Consider the following 21204-nt stretch of genomic DNA (forward strand, 5'->3'; position numbering starts at 1 on the left):
TCTTGTATTACATTTTCATATCTTAGATTTAAAAAAGAAAAATTTTTATGAATTTCTAACTCGAAATAATTTGCAAATTTTCGTGATTTTTCCATATTTTGTCATTTTTTGAACTTTAAATGTTTATAAAAAAAAACTGTGACTAACGATTTTTAATATTTTTCATCTGCCTTTGAAACAATATACTAGGAGCCTTCTATTAAATTTTCAAGCTTTTTTATCCAACAAATAAAATTTTATTGATATTTTTAGAAAAAAAACTAAAAAAAAATGGAAAATGAAAATGTCCGTAAAGAGCTCAAAATAAATCAAAATATTTTCAAAATTTTACCGTGTATAGAAAATGCAAATATAAACAACCTGTGAAAATTTCATATATCTACGGTCATTTGTTTTAGAGTTACACCAAAAACCAAAATCGATTTTGTTAAAATTCGATTTTGCGTAAAATTCCCGTTTTCTTAATTTTCTTTGTTTTCACGTCGCTTTTGAAAACTACTGGGAAATTTTTACTTTTGACCCCCCAAAGTACCAACTATATTCACTTTCCAATCATAAAAGTTACTGTTAAAGAAAATCGAAGCAGTTTTACTGTCTAAAAGGTGATGACAGACACAAAAAAAAATAAAAAAATTAAAAAAAAAATAAAAAAAAAAACACACATCATTGTAAAATCAATACATTCATCGTTCCACTCAGAATCTAAAATATATAAATGCATTTATGAAATCCTAAAATTTTAAGAGAATACATTACAGTAATTTAAATAGAATAATTGATAATTATAGTTTAACCGTCAAATTTTTATTTCCGGCAACATTTGTGATAAAAATAATTAATTTTATCTACATGTAGATTTAGTTGCCTATCTCGTTTGTTACCATGATATATTATAATACAATTGTTAATAAAATATACAATGCAAGTAATTACTATAAGATAATACTATAATAGGTAGATACCCATAGGCATGAATCTTGGTCCAGGGGTTGCCTATTAATAATTAGTGCTAACAAGAATTTTGAAATCGATTAAGAACAGAAAATGTATTTAAGTGAAAACTTTATCTAAATAAAATGAAGAATACGAATACTACAAACGAAAAAATTTCGAAAAATAATCAATCTATTGGAGTATTTTTTTAAATAATTAGGTCATTGGGTAAAGGGATCATCGCAGTATTTTTGGGGTGGAGCGATTGGGGGATGGAATATATTTTGTAGTATTTATTATATAGGTACAATTAATATATAAGAAAATTATATATACCAGCATATTATTTATTTTTAGAACATAATACGCATTTAATAATCTAATAACGTTCATTATTGTTCGAACGATTTGCAGCTTTCAGCTTCAACATTTCAATTTCAGACTTTTCTCGGTTATTGTTGTAAATTACTGTAATTTTACTGAAATTGTAATACCTATAAATAGTATATACTAATATGCTATAATTACTTACTACATTATTATTTTACCAATTTACAATCGTAAATATTTATATATAGGTACCTATTACCTATAGTGTCCTATTGTCCTATTATAGTACTCCTAGTTTCAACTCTTCAGTGATCCATTCCTACATTAAAGCTTATGATTTAATTTCCACTGTTACAAGTTACAAGTGTTAAAATTTTTAAGCCGTTAAAGTATGAATCCAAAAAAATACTTTTTTTTCGTATTTCTAACAAATAAAAAATGAATGTTGAAAATGTTGAGGAATTTGAAATTTCAACGGTAGGTATATTATTAGAAAATGACCTTAATTATTACTAATTTGTGCGTTAATTAAAAAGGACCAAGTTCTTTATAAGAATTAGTATGATTGATTATGTCACTAAATATTTTATATTTTATCCCATTTGTTATTGAGGTACCTATATACGATTATTAATAAGTATTTTAGTACATACCTACAATATACTGAATATTCAGATTATTAGAACATACTAAATGGATTGGCTTTATTGACATGATTACGTCGTTTAGTCATCGTATAATAACACTAGATGAAGTAATTAATAGCTATGTCTGATATGTCTCAAAAAAAGAAAATTCGATTTTGTGTTTTAAATAATAGATGTCAAAATGTAAAATTGTAAATATTCTTTACTATATTGATGTATAATATGAGTAATTAAAAAAAAAAATGTAGTTGCGTACTATCCACTATCGTGTATGGAATTGTGTTCTATAGTTATTGTACTTCTCTCAAACTTATATTTTAAACATGTCTGTAAAAGCGATATTTATAGAAAATTCTGGAGAAATCTTTAATTCAAGAAAATTACGACTTTTTTTAGCGTATAAGCCAAAATCAGAATCTGGATTATCACGTTAGTGAGATAATACAATTTTTATGTATATATATATATATATATAAGTACTTATATAAGATATATAATATAATATGACTTAAAAATATATTTATTATATTTTTAATTCTTTATTGAAGTAATGTGGTATACCTACTGGTATCTCATTATTGAGGGAAAATGAGAAAAAATTGAATATATTATATAAATAACAATCCAATGTATGTTACATGTGATGTAAATACTAAAATATAGGTATGTGATGTAATTTCGTCATAGTTGGCAGTTGTGTATATTTACGAAATTTACGTTTAGATGAGTGTAGTGGAAACAATTTTGGGGGAAACATCACTGGCCTACTACATTGCGCTCATCTAAAGTTTAAATAGGCAGGTACCAACTTATAAATTATAATTCATAAACTATTAGTCCAAAATTTTTTAATTAAATAAATTTAAATTCAATTATAGATTATCATGATTTAAATTATGATGACTTCATCATACAAACCTGCGGATAGTTACATAGGTACTTATAAAACAATTCATCACATACTTGCTCCAGCATATCTTTTGCAATTAACTCGGTTTTTTAGCTCATCTTGATGGAAATATAGTATATACTCACATCAGTATAAGGTAAAAAAGTAAGGTGGTATGTAGGAACACTGTATCTTTTACATATCCCCGAAAATAATTATAGTCATGTTTGGCGTACTTGTCGTGTTTTGGTCTGGTGACCCGGGAGGCCTGTAGCCGATTCAAAGCATTGGATGAATCATTTTGAATAACGAATAACCCTGCATATATATAAATATGTTATAATAATATAAATAACATGGTATGATGCCAAATACTACAGACATTGATGCGATTTAAAATGTGGTTGTAAATATTTTTTTTTTTATATATTTAATATACTCTTGACTTGACTGTTCAAATATTTTTTGTATTTACGTAGGTATGCATCAACCTATTAGTATAAAATACTTATACTTAAACTTTGCTCGAGTTGGTAAATTTAACAATATCCTATATGTGATGATGTATAACATGAAGATGACAACTTGGTAAGTTTTTTATTCTATGTGACCATAAATGATATTATGTTTGTTTTTCTATACGTTTATGGTTTACAAGGAATAAGTTTACAATTAAAACGTAACATTTAGAAATTTCTAAAATAAATGTCATGTTTATAGTTTATAGTAGATATATACCTACCTAAATTTCATTTTATTATATAGAGGATTCTGTTTCAATGTTTATGTAGATTGTAGGCGTTTCAACCAAAGATCAACACCACTGTGGCCTTCTCCATTCATAAAATATATTTTATACCGACCTTATACGCATTATTTATTGTTAGATATTTGTGCTCTATACCTACGTTTGTCACAATTTATAATAATTTTAATCAAAATCAACTATTATAGTCTGTATGTATAGCTGGTAGACAGTAATAGTATAGTAATTATTAGTTTTTATTTTTTTTAATAATTACACACATATTAAAAAAAAACGTTTGTCATGATTATTTTCTTTCAGTTTGCACTATAATCGATATCGTTTAGGTATATACTTAGTAGGAATTTGTTAAAATTTTAACTTATAACTATCCCAAACCTTAATTGATAGTTAGCTTCTCGTAATCGTAGCGAAGACCTACCTTCGATAGTTCAATGTACGAATAAATGTAGGTATCTGAACAACTGTTAACTGCCATAACATTACATAACTGTTATAAGACGTAAGTAAAAAGTATGAAGTATGTTCGGAAACGGCAATTATTGGTGAATCATCATTGAATATTTTACATACGGAATCTATAATTAATCTAGATAAGTTACTGCCATTATTGCCTATTGGTGTAGTGAGTACCTATACATAGATATAAAACAAACTATAGAATATAAGTTAAATACTATACATTTTGTTTCATTGTTATTTGTTTTATAATAATTGTTTAGTTTAGTTGGTTAAAAATCAAAATTAGTATTAGTATTTAGTAGTATTTAAACTGCTGTATATTTAATACTTACTTAATTTAAACAACACGTAATTATTTAGTAACAACTTAAACTTATAATAAAATAAAACGATATTTATAAGTATAGATCAAAATGTAAAAAAAATCAACAAAAATCATAACAATATAATTGAATAATAAAATTTTAACTAATTGATCAGAGATTTGATTTTAGCGTTTTCTTCTTTGTGTGGTTCATCTTCTTTTAGCTTGTTGATATTTTTTGCTTAACATTAAAAATCATAATAGTCAATACGTGAATTATAATAAAATCTTATTTTAGTTCTATAATATCACTAACCAGTCAACAATGTAGTTTTATCGAAGTATTCTTTGACCGAACCAGCTTCGAAACCACGAGATAGTTTGTATATGGGAATAGATTCGACGGTGGATGATATTGGCTCCAATACTGTAGTAATTATGCAATTAAAATAATAAAATGTAATCACACAAAATGTACTGTGGTTTATATTTTTTAATTAAAACATTAGCAAGTTTGTACCTACTATTTATTTTCACAATTAAAAAAAATAAAATAAAATATATAGATTATAGGTATAATAATAGTAGCATACTATAAACTAGTTTAGTAATAATAAGATATGTTAGTTAATATAAATTATTATTATATAATTATTATAATAAGTAATACAAATACATTTATAAATTGTAATTTAACAAAATGATTTAAGATGGAATATTATGAAGTACTGCTATTATCTATATTAGTTATCTAATTATAATAACACCAAAAATACCTGGTTCCAAATATTGACCATGTTTCATGTACATAGTAGATTCGGTCGACTCAAATATCACAACGATGAGAAAAAACAACAATGTTCTAACGGCGATTTGCATTATTATTATTATTTGCAAAATTGAAAAAAAGTATAATCAACGATCCTATAAAACGTGCACACTGGTCAGACGATCATTCATAACTTGTGCGCGACTATAACATTACTCTAAATTAAAAGTGAAAGGAAGTAGCGGTATAGAAACTAGTTCATTCATATTATTGCATTATTACATGTACCTACCTACCTACTTACCTAGCTATAGTTGCCCATATTTGTAGGTGTCTGCTTAAAATATATTGTAGTGTGGGATTTCATATATATGTATACATATATATATAACAAGTACCGTATTATTTTGTTTTGCCATCATACAAAATAATAACCATAACAAATATAAACATTACTGTTATATTACAGGAAAATTATTTATTACACAACTTGATTTTGCCTTTACTTTCTCGGTTTCAAAATCAAGAAAATATTGTAATCTTAATTCAAAATGTTTATTAGACTTTCTGAACAATGGCAAATTTATTAGAAACACTAGAAGTTTTATGCGTTTTATTTTTAAAAGTTAAGTTTAATTTTTAACAGTCGCATATTTTAAAATACAAATATATACCGATGGCTATTATAATTATTACTCAAATATAATCTACAAGTTCATTAGTTTAACGAAGAATGCCATCGTTACCCATCATGATCTAATTAGACAGGTAAGGCGTAACCAACTATAATATGTAGGTACTATATTATATTCTAAGCCGCTATTGCAATTAATAAGATAAATGTAATCATGTAAATATTTATACCTCGCTTCACATATAGGTATATACTATGGTAAAACCGTTATTCTTGATTTCTAAATATGTAAATATTCGTCTAAATTTGAACTTAAAATGTATTGAACTATTTACGAGAAAGCTTGTTTTAAATTTTCAATCCTTATAGCTATACAATTTTTTAACTAAATGAGTATTTGAACTTAAAATACACATAAAAAAAAATCGTGCCTATAGATATTTAATATTTTTTATCTGCTATTATAACTACTTATGAGGTAGGTACCTCATATTGTTAGATAATTCTAATCAAAACGAATCAAAGTATTTTGAAAATCTTATCATGTAGTATAATGTACCTATATAAAATGATAAAATAAACATTTGATGACAATTTCAAGTATTTAGTTAGTAGGTGTTGAATATTATCAAAATAAGTAAATCGTTTTATGAGAATTTGATAACTTATGGGATTAAATATCCAATGTCTAACTTCAAACGCTCGTAAAAATGTATTTGAGTTTTTGGTAATTTTTTTTTGATTAAATGTAGGAAAACTTAAGGGGAGTCTTGCATTAAATTTTCAAAGCTTAGATATAAATAGAAAAACTGTATGAATTTCTAAGTAGAAATAATTAGCCAGTTTTCGTGATTTTCATGAATTTTGTCAATAATATTTGAACTTCAGACGCTCATTAAAAATAAACGCGATCAATTTTTTTTTTAATTTCCTACTAATAACAGCTTATGAGTAGGTAACGTAGTTGTATTACATTTTTAATCTCAGTTTTTCATTAATTTTTTGAACCATTAAGAATTTCATACTTTTGGCCTCTTTGCAAACCAACTAACTTCGCTTCCCTATATACCAGAAAAGATATCGTTGAAGAAAATCGATACATTTTTATTGCCCGAAAAGGTGATATCAGACACTCGAAAAAAAATAAAAACACATCATTGTAAAATCAACGCTTCGTTCAAAATCTAAAATACATTGCCTTACTAACAATTAAATTGTAAATAATAGTCATAACTATAATAGGTACCGGGTACATAATATAAAAATTGTATAATCTAATATCTATGGGCTTGTCAGTTTTCGACTGGTTATGACTTACTCAAGTCCCCCTCCACTTCAGTTGTTTAATCTGGACATCTGGTCGTAAAATATGTTTAATTTTCAAATGGAAATACGTATTCAATATTTGAAAATTGAATATTACGAGCACCAAATTTTAAGCTGTAAATTGGTGTGACTGTATAAACAACTTGCGCTTTTAGGTAATTCCAATATCTTCCAGTTATATTGTTAAATATACTGATGCGCAAAATATGATGTACAATAATATTGGACGTAAGGTTAACGGGTGATGCCCAAACGAGGCATAACCCAAAAATCGAACGATGCGGAACGTCTTACCAAAAAGGTCGAAAAGAACAATAGTGATGCTGATGCACAGACGATGGCCATATTACTATATTAGTGTATTACTTAAACCAAGGCACAACTAGATGTATTTTTTTTTAAACAATAAAAGCCAAACTCAGAGTCACAATTGGGCACATGGCCATTGCCTCACTCTAACCAAAACAAATTAGAGGTGCATAGGTGAAAATAGGGGTGGGCTTTAGGGGCTAAGCCTTCCCAAAAATGTCCATAGCCCCCCCCCCAAAAAAAAAAAACCCAAACGCTATTTGCGCCTATGTACTTGAACAGTATAACTAAAACATAGGAATACGTTTTTAATAAATAATAATATTATTGATAAATAAATAAAAAGAACCTAGATACATTCTCGATTTAAAAAATCTATACAAAATATGGTTGCCACGGGTAGGTGTTTGAAACATAAATAATTTGTTTCTGTGCGCCACAGTATATTCTGTACCTAATCAGTTGTAAGTACTTATTTGTTACAACGAACTTTACCGATGACCGATCATTTATAATACATTATAAAAGTCTAAACGTACTTTTCGTATAATATATTATTAACTTAACCGTATCAGATCAACATGTCAAATAATATTGTAACACTGGAAACTTCGCCCGAATCTATGATGCAGACCGTGACCGAAAATTATTTCGAGGCTTTCGACATGCTCCAGGCAAATCGAGCGAAGTCGTTGGAATCTCGAGACATCAAGAGTTCACAGGCACATTGCAGGCGATATAAATCGGCGCCTAATATGGCTTTGCAGAAGAACTCTGCAGGTGCAGATGAATCCGAAACCGACTGGCCGTTTACAACCGAAGTTATGCGACGGTATAAATCGATGCCTAATATGGCTGTGCGATTTAACTTGGCAGACGATGTACAGGATATCGAGTTACCTTCTGTCGCAGCCATGGTGCAGGAGTTGCAAGTTTCGACAGATTTACCGTCCACCGAGTTGTCAGTAACGACACCTGTCACTGCAGAAGTCGGCGAGGCTGAGGCGTCGTCAGACATCTCATCGTCATCTTTGCCACATGATCGTCCGGCCGAAGACGACGTGCTGCAGTCAATTCCGACGTATAACACGGCAGCAGTGCAGTTTGACGGTGATGAGTTAGAAAATTGTTCTGTGATACCATCTGTCCACCAGGCAAACGGTATTCAGGATATGGTGGTAATCCGCGGCGGCTGCAGTGGTGAGGTCACGAACCCGACGGTAACCGCCGGAATTCCCAAACGCCGCTCTTTGTGGAGCCGAACGAAGAGATTCGTCCGGCGAATGCTTTGTTGCGGCGCTATATCGGCATAGACCTCAATGTATATATATGTATATAGTGTATGTGCGTGTTTATGCCGAGTTTTCTCTGCATTTTTGTGTTCGGTTGAACTCGTATAATGTATAAATGTTTAATGTATAATGTATTAATGTATTAATGTATAATGTATAAATGTATAAATGTATAAATATGTATAATGTATAATGTATAACCAAATAACCTATATTATGTAAATTTACACGAATAAACGTTTATGTTCTGTTATTTATTTGGTATTTATTTTATATTATTATTAATAAACGCGTTAACACGCTGGTGTAAACTTAACTTGTGGATATATTGTCTAGCCGTCTAGGTACCTACGTCCTACATTGTACAGGTATACTCAGTGCCATATTTATGCAAGGAGAAATAGGACAATTGCACTGGGCTCGCTCAAAAGAAAGGCCCACCGACTTCAAATTTGACTTAAAAACATTTACTTTGATATATAAGTCTAATAATCAAAAATACTAATTTAAAAAAAAAAAAACGTTTGCTTTTTGATTTGTATAGTTACTTGAATAAATATTAAACATTAATATTATAGACGCATTAAAAAATTGGAAAGTGTTCTTATATATTAAATAATCAAATTTTTAACAATACAATTTTATTGTATGATCTAACTACTCATGTGTATGCAACTAATTTAAAAATACAATATGCATACATTTAATTTTAGCATTGAAGAAAGTATAGAGATGGACAATTTGGGGCCCGAAATTGAAAATTGTACTGGGCCCATAAAAATTGGTAAATCAGGCCCTGCGTATACTTTCAGTTTTTCTTTACTAGTGTTTAAATCTCACGAGGAATCATGTATTGAATTCTCAAGCTTTTTGACAAAAAAAAAAAAACAAAATAATATTATCAACAAATATAACAAGGTACGTTGGAAAAAACCAAAAATACTGCGATATCATGATATGACGTGTAATAAAGATCTCCGTGAATTTGGATTTCACCAAATTGCTTATTAATTTTATAATTTTCTATAGCTTGTTCTATTTAGGAATATAATATGGTTTTGTCGATTCTAAATTAGAATCCTCGTTAATCTCGCTCAGTGATGCTCAATCAGCTTGACGTATTGTTATTAATGTTAAATATATTCTATAATAATATTATCTAACTAATAAATATATTTTTTTCAATTTATTGATCTTGATCTCGGCAAATTCCCAGACAGCATTTTGTAATTATAATAACGTTATACTAATATTATTCGTTATTATAATGTTATAATAATATTATTAAACAAATAATTGGTGTCTGGGTTAGGACATTAGATGTTTTGATTGTCTGTAGGTTGTTAGTAGGGGGGGGGGACGGTGGAAAACACGTTTTTGAATGTATGGCAAGGATACGTTGCTAAAAATCCCGGGTGGTCACCCATCCGGGAACTTGCAACGCCGGCCGTTACGTACACTCAGTGCGTTTCCGCAGTTGAGTGCACGCACTGCGCCACACTAATCCACATAATTATAATTATCTCGTAAGAACTGGTACGCTGAGCCCACGATATTAGGGCGTCATATATCTATATCTATACTATTATATAAAGAGGAGTTGTTAGTTACCGTTGTTGAGGGTAATCTCTGCAACTACTGAACTGATTTCGAAAATTCTTTCACCAATAGAAAGCCACATTCTTCGTGAGTGTCATGGGCTAATTTAAAAAGGGAATTGATCACCCCCAGTTTGTATGAAATTTACTAAATAAAAATATTATACAGTATTAAAAAAAATACGTAAATTTACCGAAACAAATTTACGGCGAAATTCCCATCTCTAAGTGTAGTAGGTATAGAGGTCTGTCGTCTGTGTATACTTGTATATTCTGATCTAAGACCTACAGTATCTGTACCATAGAATAGATTAGATTTATTTTTATAAATATTTTTAGATTTAATCTATCCTGTGTCTCGTGTCTGTTCTACGTTTGAAAGTTGAAACCGTGGTCTGTATGCGTCATCAACGCTGGAATGGTATATCGTGTAATAATATTACCTATAACAAAACAAATTATGGGCTGCTATATATATTTTTGAGGGTTGGGACAGTTTTACACTGGAATAAAATATACCTAATTCTGTAACATTTTATTTTAAAATAAAACTAATTTTGATTTTTTGTGGATTGGACCTCAGACCTCAGTATATAGATATATTTTTCCTTAAGAACGTCGCTTGTCACAATGACGCCGAGAAATACTCACGAGCATATTATAATAAGCCTGTGTTAAGTATCATAATTCATAATATTATATACCTGCTATACCCGTAGGCGCAACTATGGGGGTGCTTGGGGTTGCTTCAGCACCAACAGTTCAAAAATACCAAAAATTGAAAATTCATATGATAAAGTGTTTTCTCTGTTTTACGTAAGGTTTTTTTTTTATTTGACGTTCTTAGCATAACCACGAATCGTTTGTGATGAATGATGATTAATAATCATTGATTATAGTTATATGAAGAATTAGGTATGTCGAATGTAACATCGACAATTATATGGTTGAAGTCATAGATAATAAATTCTTCAGTCAGCAGTGATTGTTACAATGAGATTTGAAAAATATTAAAAATCCTTAGTCACAGTTTTTTTTTTTATTGGCATTTAAAGTTTAAAAATTGACAAAATATGGAAAAATCACGAAAATTACCTAATTATTTTGAGTTTATAGTTCGTCAAAATTTTTCTTTTTAGAACTAAGATTTTAAAATGTAATACAAGATTCCTAAAAGGATAATCTACCTTTATCAAAAAAAAAATGTCTATAAGAAACTCAAATTAAATTTTTATGAGCGTTTGAAATTCATATTTTTACAACATTTGGTATTCACCCGATTTCTTACGTAACGATTTTCTTATTTTGTTGTAATTAATATAAGAATGACTGTAGACACTTGAAAATTTCACTGAATGTTCATATATGCATTTTCTATACACAATGAAATTTTGAAAATAATTTGACTCTTTTTGAGCTTTTTACAGATATTGTCAGTTTTCAATTTTTTAGTTTTTTTTTTTCTATAAATATCAATTCAGTTGAAAAATATTAAAAATATATACGGACAATTTTTTTTTATAAAAATTTAAAGATCGAATTTTGACAACATTTATCAAATTTAAATTTGAATAATTATTTTGCAGTTAAAAATTTATAAAATGTTCAACTTTTTTATCTAAGAATTGAAAATTTAAAACAAGATTCCACGTAAGTAATTAATTCTGTTACTAAAAAATCTAAAAAATACATTTACACAGTTAATTTTTATAGTCATTTTAAGTACAAATTTGGACGAAATTACATATTAAAAACCTAGAATAACTATTTTAGTTATTTTGTTGTGATTGTATATTATTCTTGGGTATACTTGAAACTTCTAAAGTATACTATTATATATCTATGATAGTATCACGGTTTGTTGTTGATGTATAACGCGTTATAAGTACCTAATAGATATTATGATAGGATTAATTTGGAATTTATTATAGGTACCTATTATAGGTCAATTGTTTTTAAATACTATAGACTATAATATAATATTATGTCTTATACCTAGACTGACATACCGTCTCCGCTCAGAATCGTTTTTCTTATACAATGATATTATATCATTGAATTCAAATTTAATACCATCCATTATACAGTGATCCACTTGTAACCTACTGTACAGCAGAGCGAAATCCACTTACCCACCTTTTGTTAAGTTGGTTTCAAATAACTACTTTATAAAGTAGTGAATCTGCAACCTAACCTAAACAGTGCTAACAAAAGTGGGTAAAAAAAATGAATTATGACAGGAATAGTAATTATTATCATAGTTTTCTATATTTTATTGACAACAAAAATTATTTTTATAAATATTATTACGTATTCATTTATACATTTTAGTATTTTATACAACTTATACATTTTTTAATATTTTTTTATAAGTATAACATAAAGACTTAGGTATATGTAATTATTATCATTATTTATTTGTAACCTACTACTATATTTAAAAATAACTAACAAAAATAATTTTTTCTACATACAGGGCTGGAACCTGTTGGGTGTTTCGATTCCGGTTCCGGTTCTGGTTATTAAATTAATTTGTTTAAGGGTTCCGATTTTGTTTCTGTTTTCTAAAAAAATATAAGGGTTTTGAAAAATACCGGTTAATTTCGGTTAATTTTGATTTCTGATTATTAAAGATTTATTAAAAAAATAGTCTGAAATAATTTATTTATTCATGTTTAAATTGTAATTATTTCATGAAAATAGAAGTTATTATGAAAAGTTAGAAAAACATTAAAACATTAAAACACAATACCAACATCTCCATTGCTGACTGCCGCCGTTCTAGGTCGGCGCACGTCGACAATGTCATATAAAATGGATTTTCTTATCAACTATTTTAGATTCTGAGCGGAGCGAGGAAGCTATTGTTTTTATAATGGTGTTTATTTTTTATTTTTTTATATCCTGTATACAAAATTTCTTCCAGAAGGAGTGCTTCGATTTCAACATATAGTACCTTATCTTTTAGCAAATTGGATCAAGATGGTACTTTAGAGAGGTTATTTTCTGATTTTCTCAATAGTTATATAATGCCACGGGAAAAACCTATCTTATACCTAGATACAGTCTCCACTCAAAATCGTTTTTCTTATACAATGATATTGTATCATTGAATTCAAATTTAATACCACCCATTATATAGTGACCCACTTGTAACCTAGTAGAGCGACATCCATTTGCCCAACTTTTTTAGTTTTTATTACCAAAATTGCAATATGTTTTATGATTTTTTAAATTATACTTTAATGTTCTACAGTATAAGACATGAGTGCATTGTAATAAATTAATTGTTTGGATTTTCATCAATTTTATCATTTACTTTTCTGTAGGTAGTTAATTTAATAAAATGGGTAAACAAAAACCATTATTATTTTTAAAAAATAATATAATATAATTGTTTATATTATAAAATATTTTGACATTCTTATAATTTAAACATTTTTTTCTGCAAAAGAACCAAATTTAAAGACTAAATAAATTTTAAATTGCATTATAAGAAATGTAATATCCTCAAAGTTAATAGATGAATACTATTAATAAAATTAATTATAAAACAATAACAAACAATGAATATGTTACTAAAAACATTAACTCATAACATTATTTTAAAATTTTTCCGAAAATTTACCTAAAATATATTTTTTCATCATAAAATTAAAATGTTTTTAGTAGGTATATTTACTTAAATAAATAATTATGGTAAACATATATTTTTTAAAACTATGGCTACAAAAAAAAAATATTCTTATTTTGTAAATTCTGGTTTTAAATAGGTAAGAAATATGTTTCGTAATTCAATATAAATATAAATTAAATACAGAAAACATTTTAATTTTATATTTTAGTATTTTTAAGGAAAATATGAAAAATTATAAATTATTTACATTATTTGTACGTACATCTAATAGCAAGATATTGAAAATTACAATATAATTTTATTTTCAAGTTAGATGCATTGGATATATTATTACTTAGGTTTATAAAGTTATATCCACAGTTTATAAAAACAAAATTGTAAAATAACATCAATATTATCATAAATAAAAAAAAACATTTTACCATGCTAAACTTAAAAAATATATTGCATAGGTACCTAAAATAAAACTAAAAATACTTAAGGTAAATAACTCAACACAAGTGCTTTGATTAATAGTACACAATCGAAGGACATACACATACATATATACATACACATTACACATTTGTTCACAAAAATTGCTAGAACCCAGTCAAGTACAATTTAAAATTTAAATCACTATTAAAGTCGAGTTGGTAATAACATTTCAAATGGTTAAAATAATTAATTAAAGAGATGGTAAACACTTACAACTGACGGTTAAAATTATTTATATTTTTAATTACAGAAATTATTTATAATAATATATAATATCATATCTACAGTATCGGTAATAAACAAATAAATAAAAATACAAAAATTCTGATATATTATTAAAATATTTTGAAATCACTATTTTATTGGACCAGCCAAATTAATAAAAATTAAGAATCTATAAATATAAATTTAGTTTATAAAAATTATTCCTTAAGTCTAAATATTAAAACCATTTTCTTGTAAATTATTAATGAAGCTTAAATCTACTAGATATCAACCTTCAGTGTTTATTGATTCTCTCGCATGGTGTGTACGGACATGTTTGTTGTGATTAGACTTAGAACTTGTTGTTTTGCCGCATATATGACATGTATGAGGCTTTTGTCCAGTGTGTGTCTTTAAGTGATCTGTCAGATAATAACTACGATGGAACCTAAGCAACACAATTACAAACAATTAGTTTGGGAAAATCATAATTTATTCATAAATAATTTAATATTTAAAAATAAATATATATATTATGAAAACATTGGTAACCAAAATATATTGAATAAAAAATAAATATTTTTTACAAGTACCTACTGTCCTAATAACAATATTAATATGTTTGGGATATTTTTTCTTTATTATCGTGATTTAATGGTAATAAAGATAAGCACTCCCTTTTCCTGCATGATATACTTTTTGATCGTATATTTAGCCGTTGGGTACAAAACTTGGGTTCACATACGGTTTTATATTTTTAAAGTATAAGGTAAAAAACTTAGGTGTTATTTAATATTTCAGATAAAATATTAGTTACCTATATATTATATTTATAAATAGAAAGAACAATCGTTTTTGGTCGTGCATTGACAAAAATGGGTGTAACAATAGTTATGACTTTAACTCAGTGATGGTCCAACAGGGGGGAGGGGGTTGAGGGATAGATTCTCTCCATGACATTTTTTTTCAATGTAAAGACCTGATAATCATAAATTTAATAATAATCAAACAGTGCATGTTAACAAATAACCCCCCCCCCCTTGCATTAATTGGTAGATCAGATCATACGATGTGTGATTTGATGAACTTGTGTTGTGATGTACCAGTTAGAATTTTTGAAAGTCATGCTAAATTTAATATGATATAATATTTTAGTTTTAATTTTACTCACTTTTTGCCACATTCCTTGCATTCATATGAACGATTACCTTCCTCGTGTTCTGCCATATGTCTCATACAATGTTTTTTCCTGATGAATTGTTTTCCACATTCATTGCATGTAAATGGACGAACACCATTGTGTGCACGTACATGAGCTTCCCATTCATGTTTGAGATAAAATGCACTTTTGCACTGGGTACATTTAAAAGGTTTGTGTGTGCGTGACATATGAGTCCACTGATGCATTCTTAAATTCCATTTAGTTCGAAATGATCGGTTGCATATATTACAAGAATAAGGTCTTAAATCTTTGTGAATGAGCATATGGGTAGCAAAAGATTTACGCAAAAATGTATTATTACATAAATGACAGCTCATGTTTTCAATATCACGATCTTTTGTAGGTAAATAAGAGGAATCATGTGAACGTCGTATATGCCTAGTCAAAGATGTTGAGTGAACAAAACGTTCTGAACACCATGGGCATTGTTTTGGTTTATCCTCATGAGTTTCCTTGTGCCATGCAAGCTTTTTTAATGAGTGAAATACCTAAAAAAAATTATATATAATATAATAATAGTAGAATACATATGATTTAATTTATTTGTTTTTCTTTACTCACCTCTCCACAATGGCAATAAAAATCTTTTGGAGTTCCATTACTCTGATGTTGTTTACGAATATGACTATTTAAGTTTGATTTGCAACTAAAAGCTTGATCACACATAGAACAAGTGTATGGTTTTATATTGAGATGACCATTCATGTGATCTTGAAGTTTAACACGACTGGCAAAAGATTTATTACATTGTTCACAAACGAATGGCTTAATTTGAAGGTGACGTTTCAAATGAGTAGTTAAATTAAATTGGGAATGGAATTTTCTTGGACAGAAACTACATGGCAATGGATGAATATTTTGTATATGTTCTCGAAATTCCGTTATCAAAGGAAACACTATGTTACATGTTGGACATAAATTATTCTTATCTGGAAAAATAATTATAAAACAAAATTAATTAGGTACATGGTTTATTAAAGTTATTTGTTTATTTCGTTTTAATCGATATCATTATGATTAAATATGGAAAATATATATTGTGTAATAAAAAATAATCAACATTTTAGATTCTAAGTGAAACAATGAATGTATTGATTTTACAATGTGTGTTTTATTTTTTATTTTTGTGTCTGTGTAGTCAATAAGTAGTCGAAATAATGCTTCTTGACAAAATATGGAAAAATCACGAAAATTAGCAAATTATTTTGAGTTGAGAATCTATAAAATGTTTTCTTTTTAAATCTAAGATTTGAAAATGTAATACAAGATTCCTCATAAGTAGGGATGGGCCGATACCTCTTTTTACCGATATCCGATATTCCGATATATGCAACCAATAAAAAACCGATACCCGATATATTTGAAAATATATTTGAATATTAAAATATCAACCATACTATCAACCGAAATACTATTTTCATTTTACATTTCACTATTACAATTTATAATCAATGCTATTATGCTGATAGATTTGGTTTTTTTTTTTTTTTGGTACTGGTTCAAATATCGGTTTAAAAAAAAAACTGATACCAATAAACACGATACCACCAATATCGGTTTTAGAATCGGCCCATACCTACTCATAAGTTTGTCTATCTTTATCAAAAAAAAATGTCTACAAACAGATCAAATTAAATTTTTATGAGCGTCTGAAGTTCATATTTTTACAAAATTGGATATTCAATCATTTCTCGTGTAGCGGTTTTGTTATTTTATTGTTATTCAAAAACAAATAACTGTAGATACATAAAAATTTTACTGAATGTTTATATTTTTATTTTCTATACACCATAAAATTTTGAAAATATTTTGACTCTTTTTGAGCTGTTTACGGACATTGTCAGTTTTTAATTTTCTTAGTTTTTTTTTCTATAATTATCAATAAAAATTTTTTAGGTTTGGAAAAAAGCCTATATAGCAAGAGTGGCCAAACATTTTTGATAAAGATATATTGAGAATATACTTTTCTTTCATTGGAAAAGCCATAAAAAATACATCAATTTATTGTCGACCGCTGTAACTGATTGTTATTAAATGTATAATAAATTCCAAGAAAGGGGATTGATTTTGAAGTTGTCTGTGATCGACCATTAGGCCGCTTCTACCATATAGTATGTAGCATATAAAAAGTACTGTATTTCTGTTATTATGCTAAAATATTATTTTAGAGAGATGTTTAATTTGTGATTCTTAATAAGTAGGTATTTGAAAATCAATATAATGAGTATTAAAATATAATAAAAATATTTTTTGTACATTCAAATCAAACATTATATTTTATATTATTTTTTAAGATTTAATTTTGTCTTGTGAAACTTAATGTAAATAATATATTAAAATATAATTGGTACCTTTATGAGTATCAATAAAATGCAATGTCATTTGTGTATAATTTTCGAAAGGTTGATCACAAATGCCACATTCCACTTTCAAAGTAGTTGGTTGACCTGATTCTTCCAAATCAGTCTCTATTTTGGTTGAAAATGGTTTAATGTACATCAAACCTTTTTTCACACCTTCTTCATTTCTATGTTCTTCATTGATATGTGCTTTACGTGATTTGACATCGCTGAACTTTAATTTGCAATATGGACAAATTAATTTTCCAATAAGTGGTTTTACTTCTTTTTTCTCTATTATTTCTTTAGTATCTTCTTTAGGGATTTCTTCTCTGTTTTTTAAACACATTAAATTTCTAGCAGCAGTACTCACTTCGTGTACAGTATCATCCCATGCAGTACTAGTATGAGGCAGAATATCATCACTACTTTTCATTGTCCATATGGATGCAAGTATTGGTTCAGGGGGCTCTAAACTTTCTTGGCCAGATAATTCTCCATGAGCTGGCATAAGTTCATCTGTTTGGATATCTAGAGTTAAATGATGTTCTTGATGGTTTGAGGATAAATATTCTGGGTGTAGTTCCATTGTAGTAAGAGTACTATACTGAGGAGGGTTAAGTTGAGGATCTGGATCAGTATGTGATATGCGAGCATTTTCACTTGAGTAAAAACAGTGCGATATATATTCTTCATTTTCAAGTAGATTACCATTTGATTGAAATGGATCATTAAAGTGACCTGCCACAGACGAGCCTGTTTCTTCCGACACCTCATGATGTTGAGTTGATTCATTTGATTCGTCTTGAAAACCAATACAGCGACCTCGTTGGCCTTGTTCAAATTCTGGTGGATAGTCATCCTCAAAAGTAACATTGTTATCTTCAATATCAATGTCATCCTCGGGATTATCCTCAAGAGCATCTCGTAGTTCAGAAAGTGCTTGACTGTTTTGGCTTTCAGGTGATGGACAATTATTAGGGTTATTTCTGTCCTCTTCATAAATACTACTTAATTCAAAATACCCAGAATTATTAACAGGCTCAAGTATCTCCAAATCAGGTTCGTTGGATTCATTAACCGGCTCTGGTATTTTTATGGTTTTTTTTTTTTTCGCATTATTATGTCTATCTTGTATAATAAAAGAGTATGCAGCTGGGGTTGATGAATCTGAAGAAGAACTACTGTCATCTGAAAGGTTTTCTTGGTCTGATTTGGAAGGGGATGCTTGATTGGTTAGGGTTAACAAAGCTTTTATCACTTGTTTTTTGGGATGCGTTTGTAAATGGACAGTTAGAGATATTCCTGGGCGTAAGTACAATGTGCAAACTGGACAACATGATTGATTCATATTTTTTCAACAACGATTTTCAGTCTAAAATATACCAATAAAATAATTAATCTTTATAATATAATAAGTGTTTACAAAATCATTTTTATGATCAAATTGCTCATTGATAACAAAAAGTGTTGTACACAATTAAACAAGACTAATTTATACTTAAAAAATTGTCTCAGGTATACTATTGAATTCAGTAGCGTAGCCAGGATAATGAAATGGGGTGTTTTATGTATAAATTAAACAAAGTTTTTTACGGTTTTCATAAATAAATTATACATTTATTATGGGAAAAAATGTCAATGGTGGGAGGGGAGTCTGTTTACACCACTGATTATAATAGTAACCTTATTGTGTGGTACACTCGCATATAATTATAATATAATCAAAATATTAAAAATATATAGGTACATGAATTTAAAAATGGCAACATAAAATATACAAATTGAGTGGAATATTTCTATTACCATTGATTATAAATAGTATTAAATATTACCTATACATAATCAATGCTATTACTCAATCAGCTAAACCGATTCTACTGAAAGTAGGTAACTAATAAGTTTCCAATTATTTTGATCGACTCGTATTAAATTGGGAAACTTAATACACAAAATCTAGGTATATCTACTGCCTACGATTCAGCAGTATCCACCCCAGTATCACAAATAATTATTGAGGTTCGCAGCAATAGGGAAGTGATAGTTCGGAACAGATAAAATATCAAGTATCAACTAGGTGGATGAAAAATTGATTTTTTTACATTTACTGTACGAGTAAAAAATCAAAATTATTCACTTTACCTTTATAGAGATGAGGAAGAATAGTGGAGTGATTATGGCCGTAACGGCCACAGAATGGACTGTATCGGGCGACGTAGAACGGTGTCGAATTAAGAAAACGTCAGAGCCGTTTTCGAATAATAATACAAAATATATATTACAATTAAAAAATTACAAATTACGATTGCTTAAACACTAAAACTAATATTTATTAAATAATATACATATAACATATTATACATGATAATATAATATATGTATATCAATTAAAAAATGTAATTTTTTTTTACAAATTTACATGATGGAGAAAAGAAAATATCAATAGCGAGCAGTGTTGCCACATTTCCAAGGCCGACGTGTCCAAACAAAATGCAGAATTGCCAAGCTCTTAGGCAATTTTTTTTGTTGAAACATCGATTTCTCGATGTGAACGAACTACAAAGTATCAGTACAAACATTGCCCAGTGTCAGTAAAGAGCACGATTTAAGATAGTACTTAGATACTTGTATTTAGATACTATCTTAAATCGTGGTAAAGAGTAATGACTACTGTCTGGGCGTCTGGCAATTGGTTAATGCCGCTAATGGGTATATAAGTATATTGAAAAGAATGTTATGATAAAAAGCAGAATAGTCAAAAAGGTTGATCGTTGATAGAACTAGTACTTGGTACGTCGTAAGAGGACGCTTCACCCGCATATGTTGTCTCCGTCTTACACACGTACCACGTACGGTATAGCAAAAACTGTTTTGCGCGGGAAAGAACCTAGAAGACTACAGTCATAAGTCATAAACATGACAAATTATAAAGGTATCATCACATCATTTTGATACGCATCCTCCGCTCTTTACTTCGCCTATATCCAGTGCTCGAATTGTGAATTATTAAGTAGAGGAGCTCAATCCAACAATTTATAAACTGCGTTCCAAGTGCAAAATTGTGTA

General features: G+C 28.3%; 1 protein-coding gene across 1 annotated transcript; it reads right to left on the reverse strand.

Annotated features, from left to right (window-relative positions):
- Nucleotides 1-13952: 13952 nt before the first annotated feature.
- LOC100159660 (zinc finger protein 624) lies at nucleotides 13953-20487 on the reverse strand. The gene is made up of 5 exons (XM_001950693.3): nucleotides 20281-20487; nucleotides 18151-19513; nucleotides 16361-16728; nucleotides 15749-16287; nucleotides 13953-15025 (listed from the first exon to the last, which is right to left on the reverse strand). Exons 2-5 carry the CDS (start codon nucleotides 19487-19489, stop codon nucleotides 14866-14868), a joined length of 2406 nt encoding a protein of 801 aa, XP_001950728.2. The 5' UTR covers nucleotides 19490-19513; nucleotides 20281-20487; the 3' UTR covers nucleotides 13953-14865.
- Nucleotides 20488-21204: the final 717 nt, after the last annotated feature.

Source organism: Acyrthosiphon pisum, chromosome A2, assembly GCF_005508785.2.
Source record: "Acyrthosiphon pisum isolate AL4f chromosome A2, pea_aphid_22Mar2018_4r6ur, whole genome shotgun sequence".
Lineage (NCBI taxonomy): Eukaryota > Metazoa > Arthropoda > Insecta > Hemiptera > Aphididae > Acyrthosiphon > Acyrthosiphon pisum.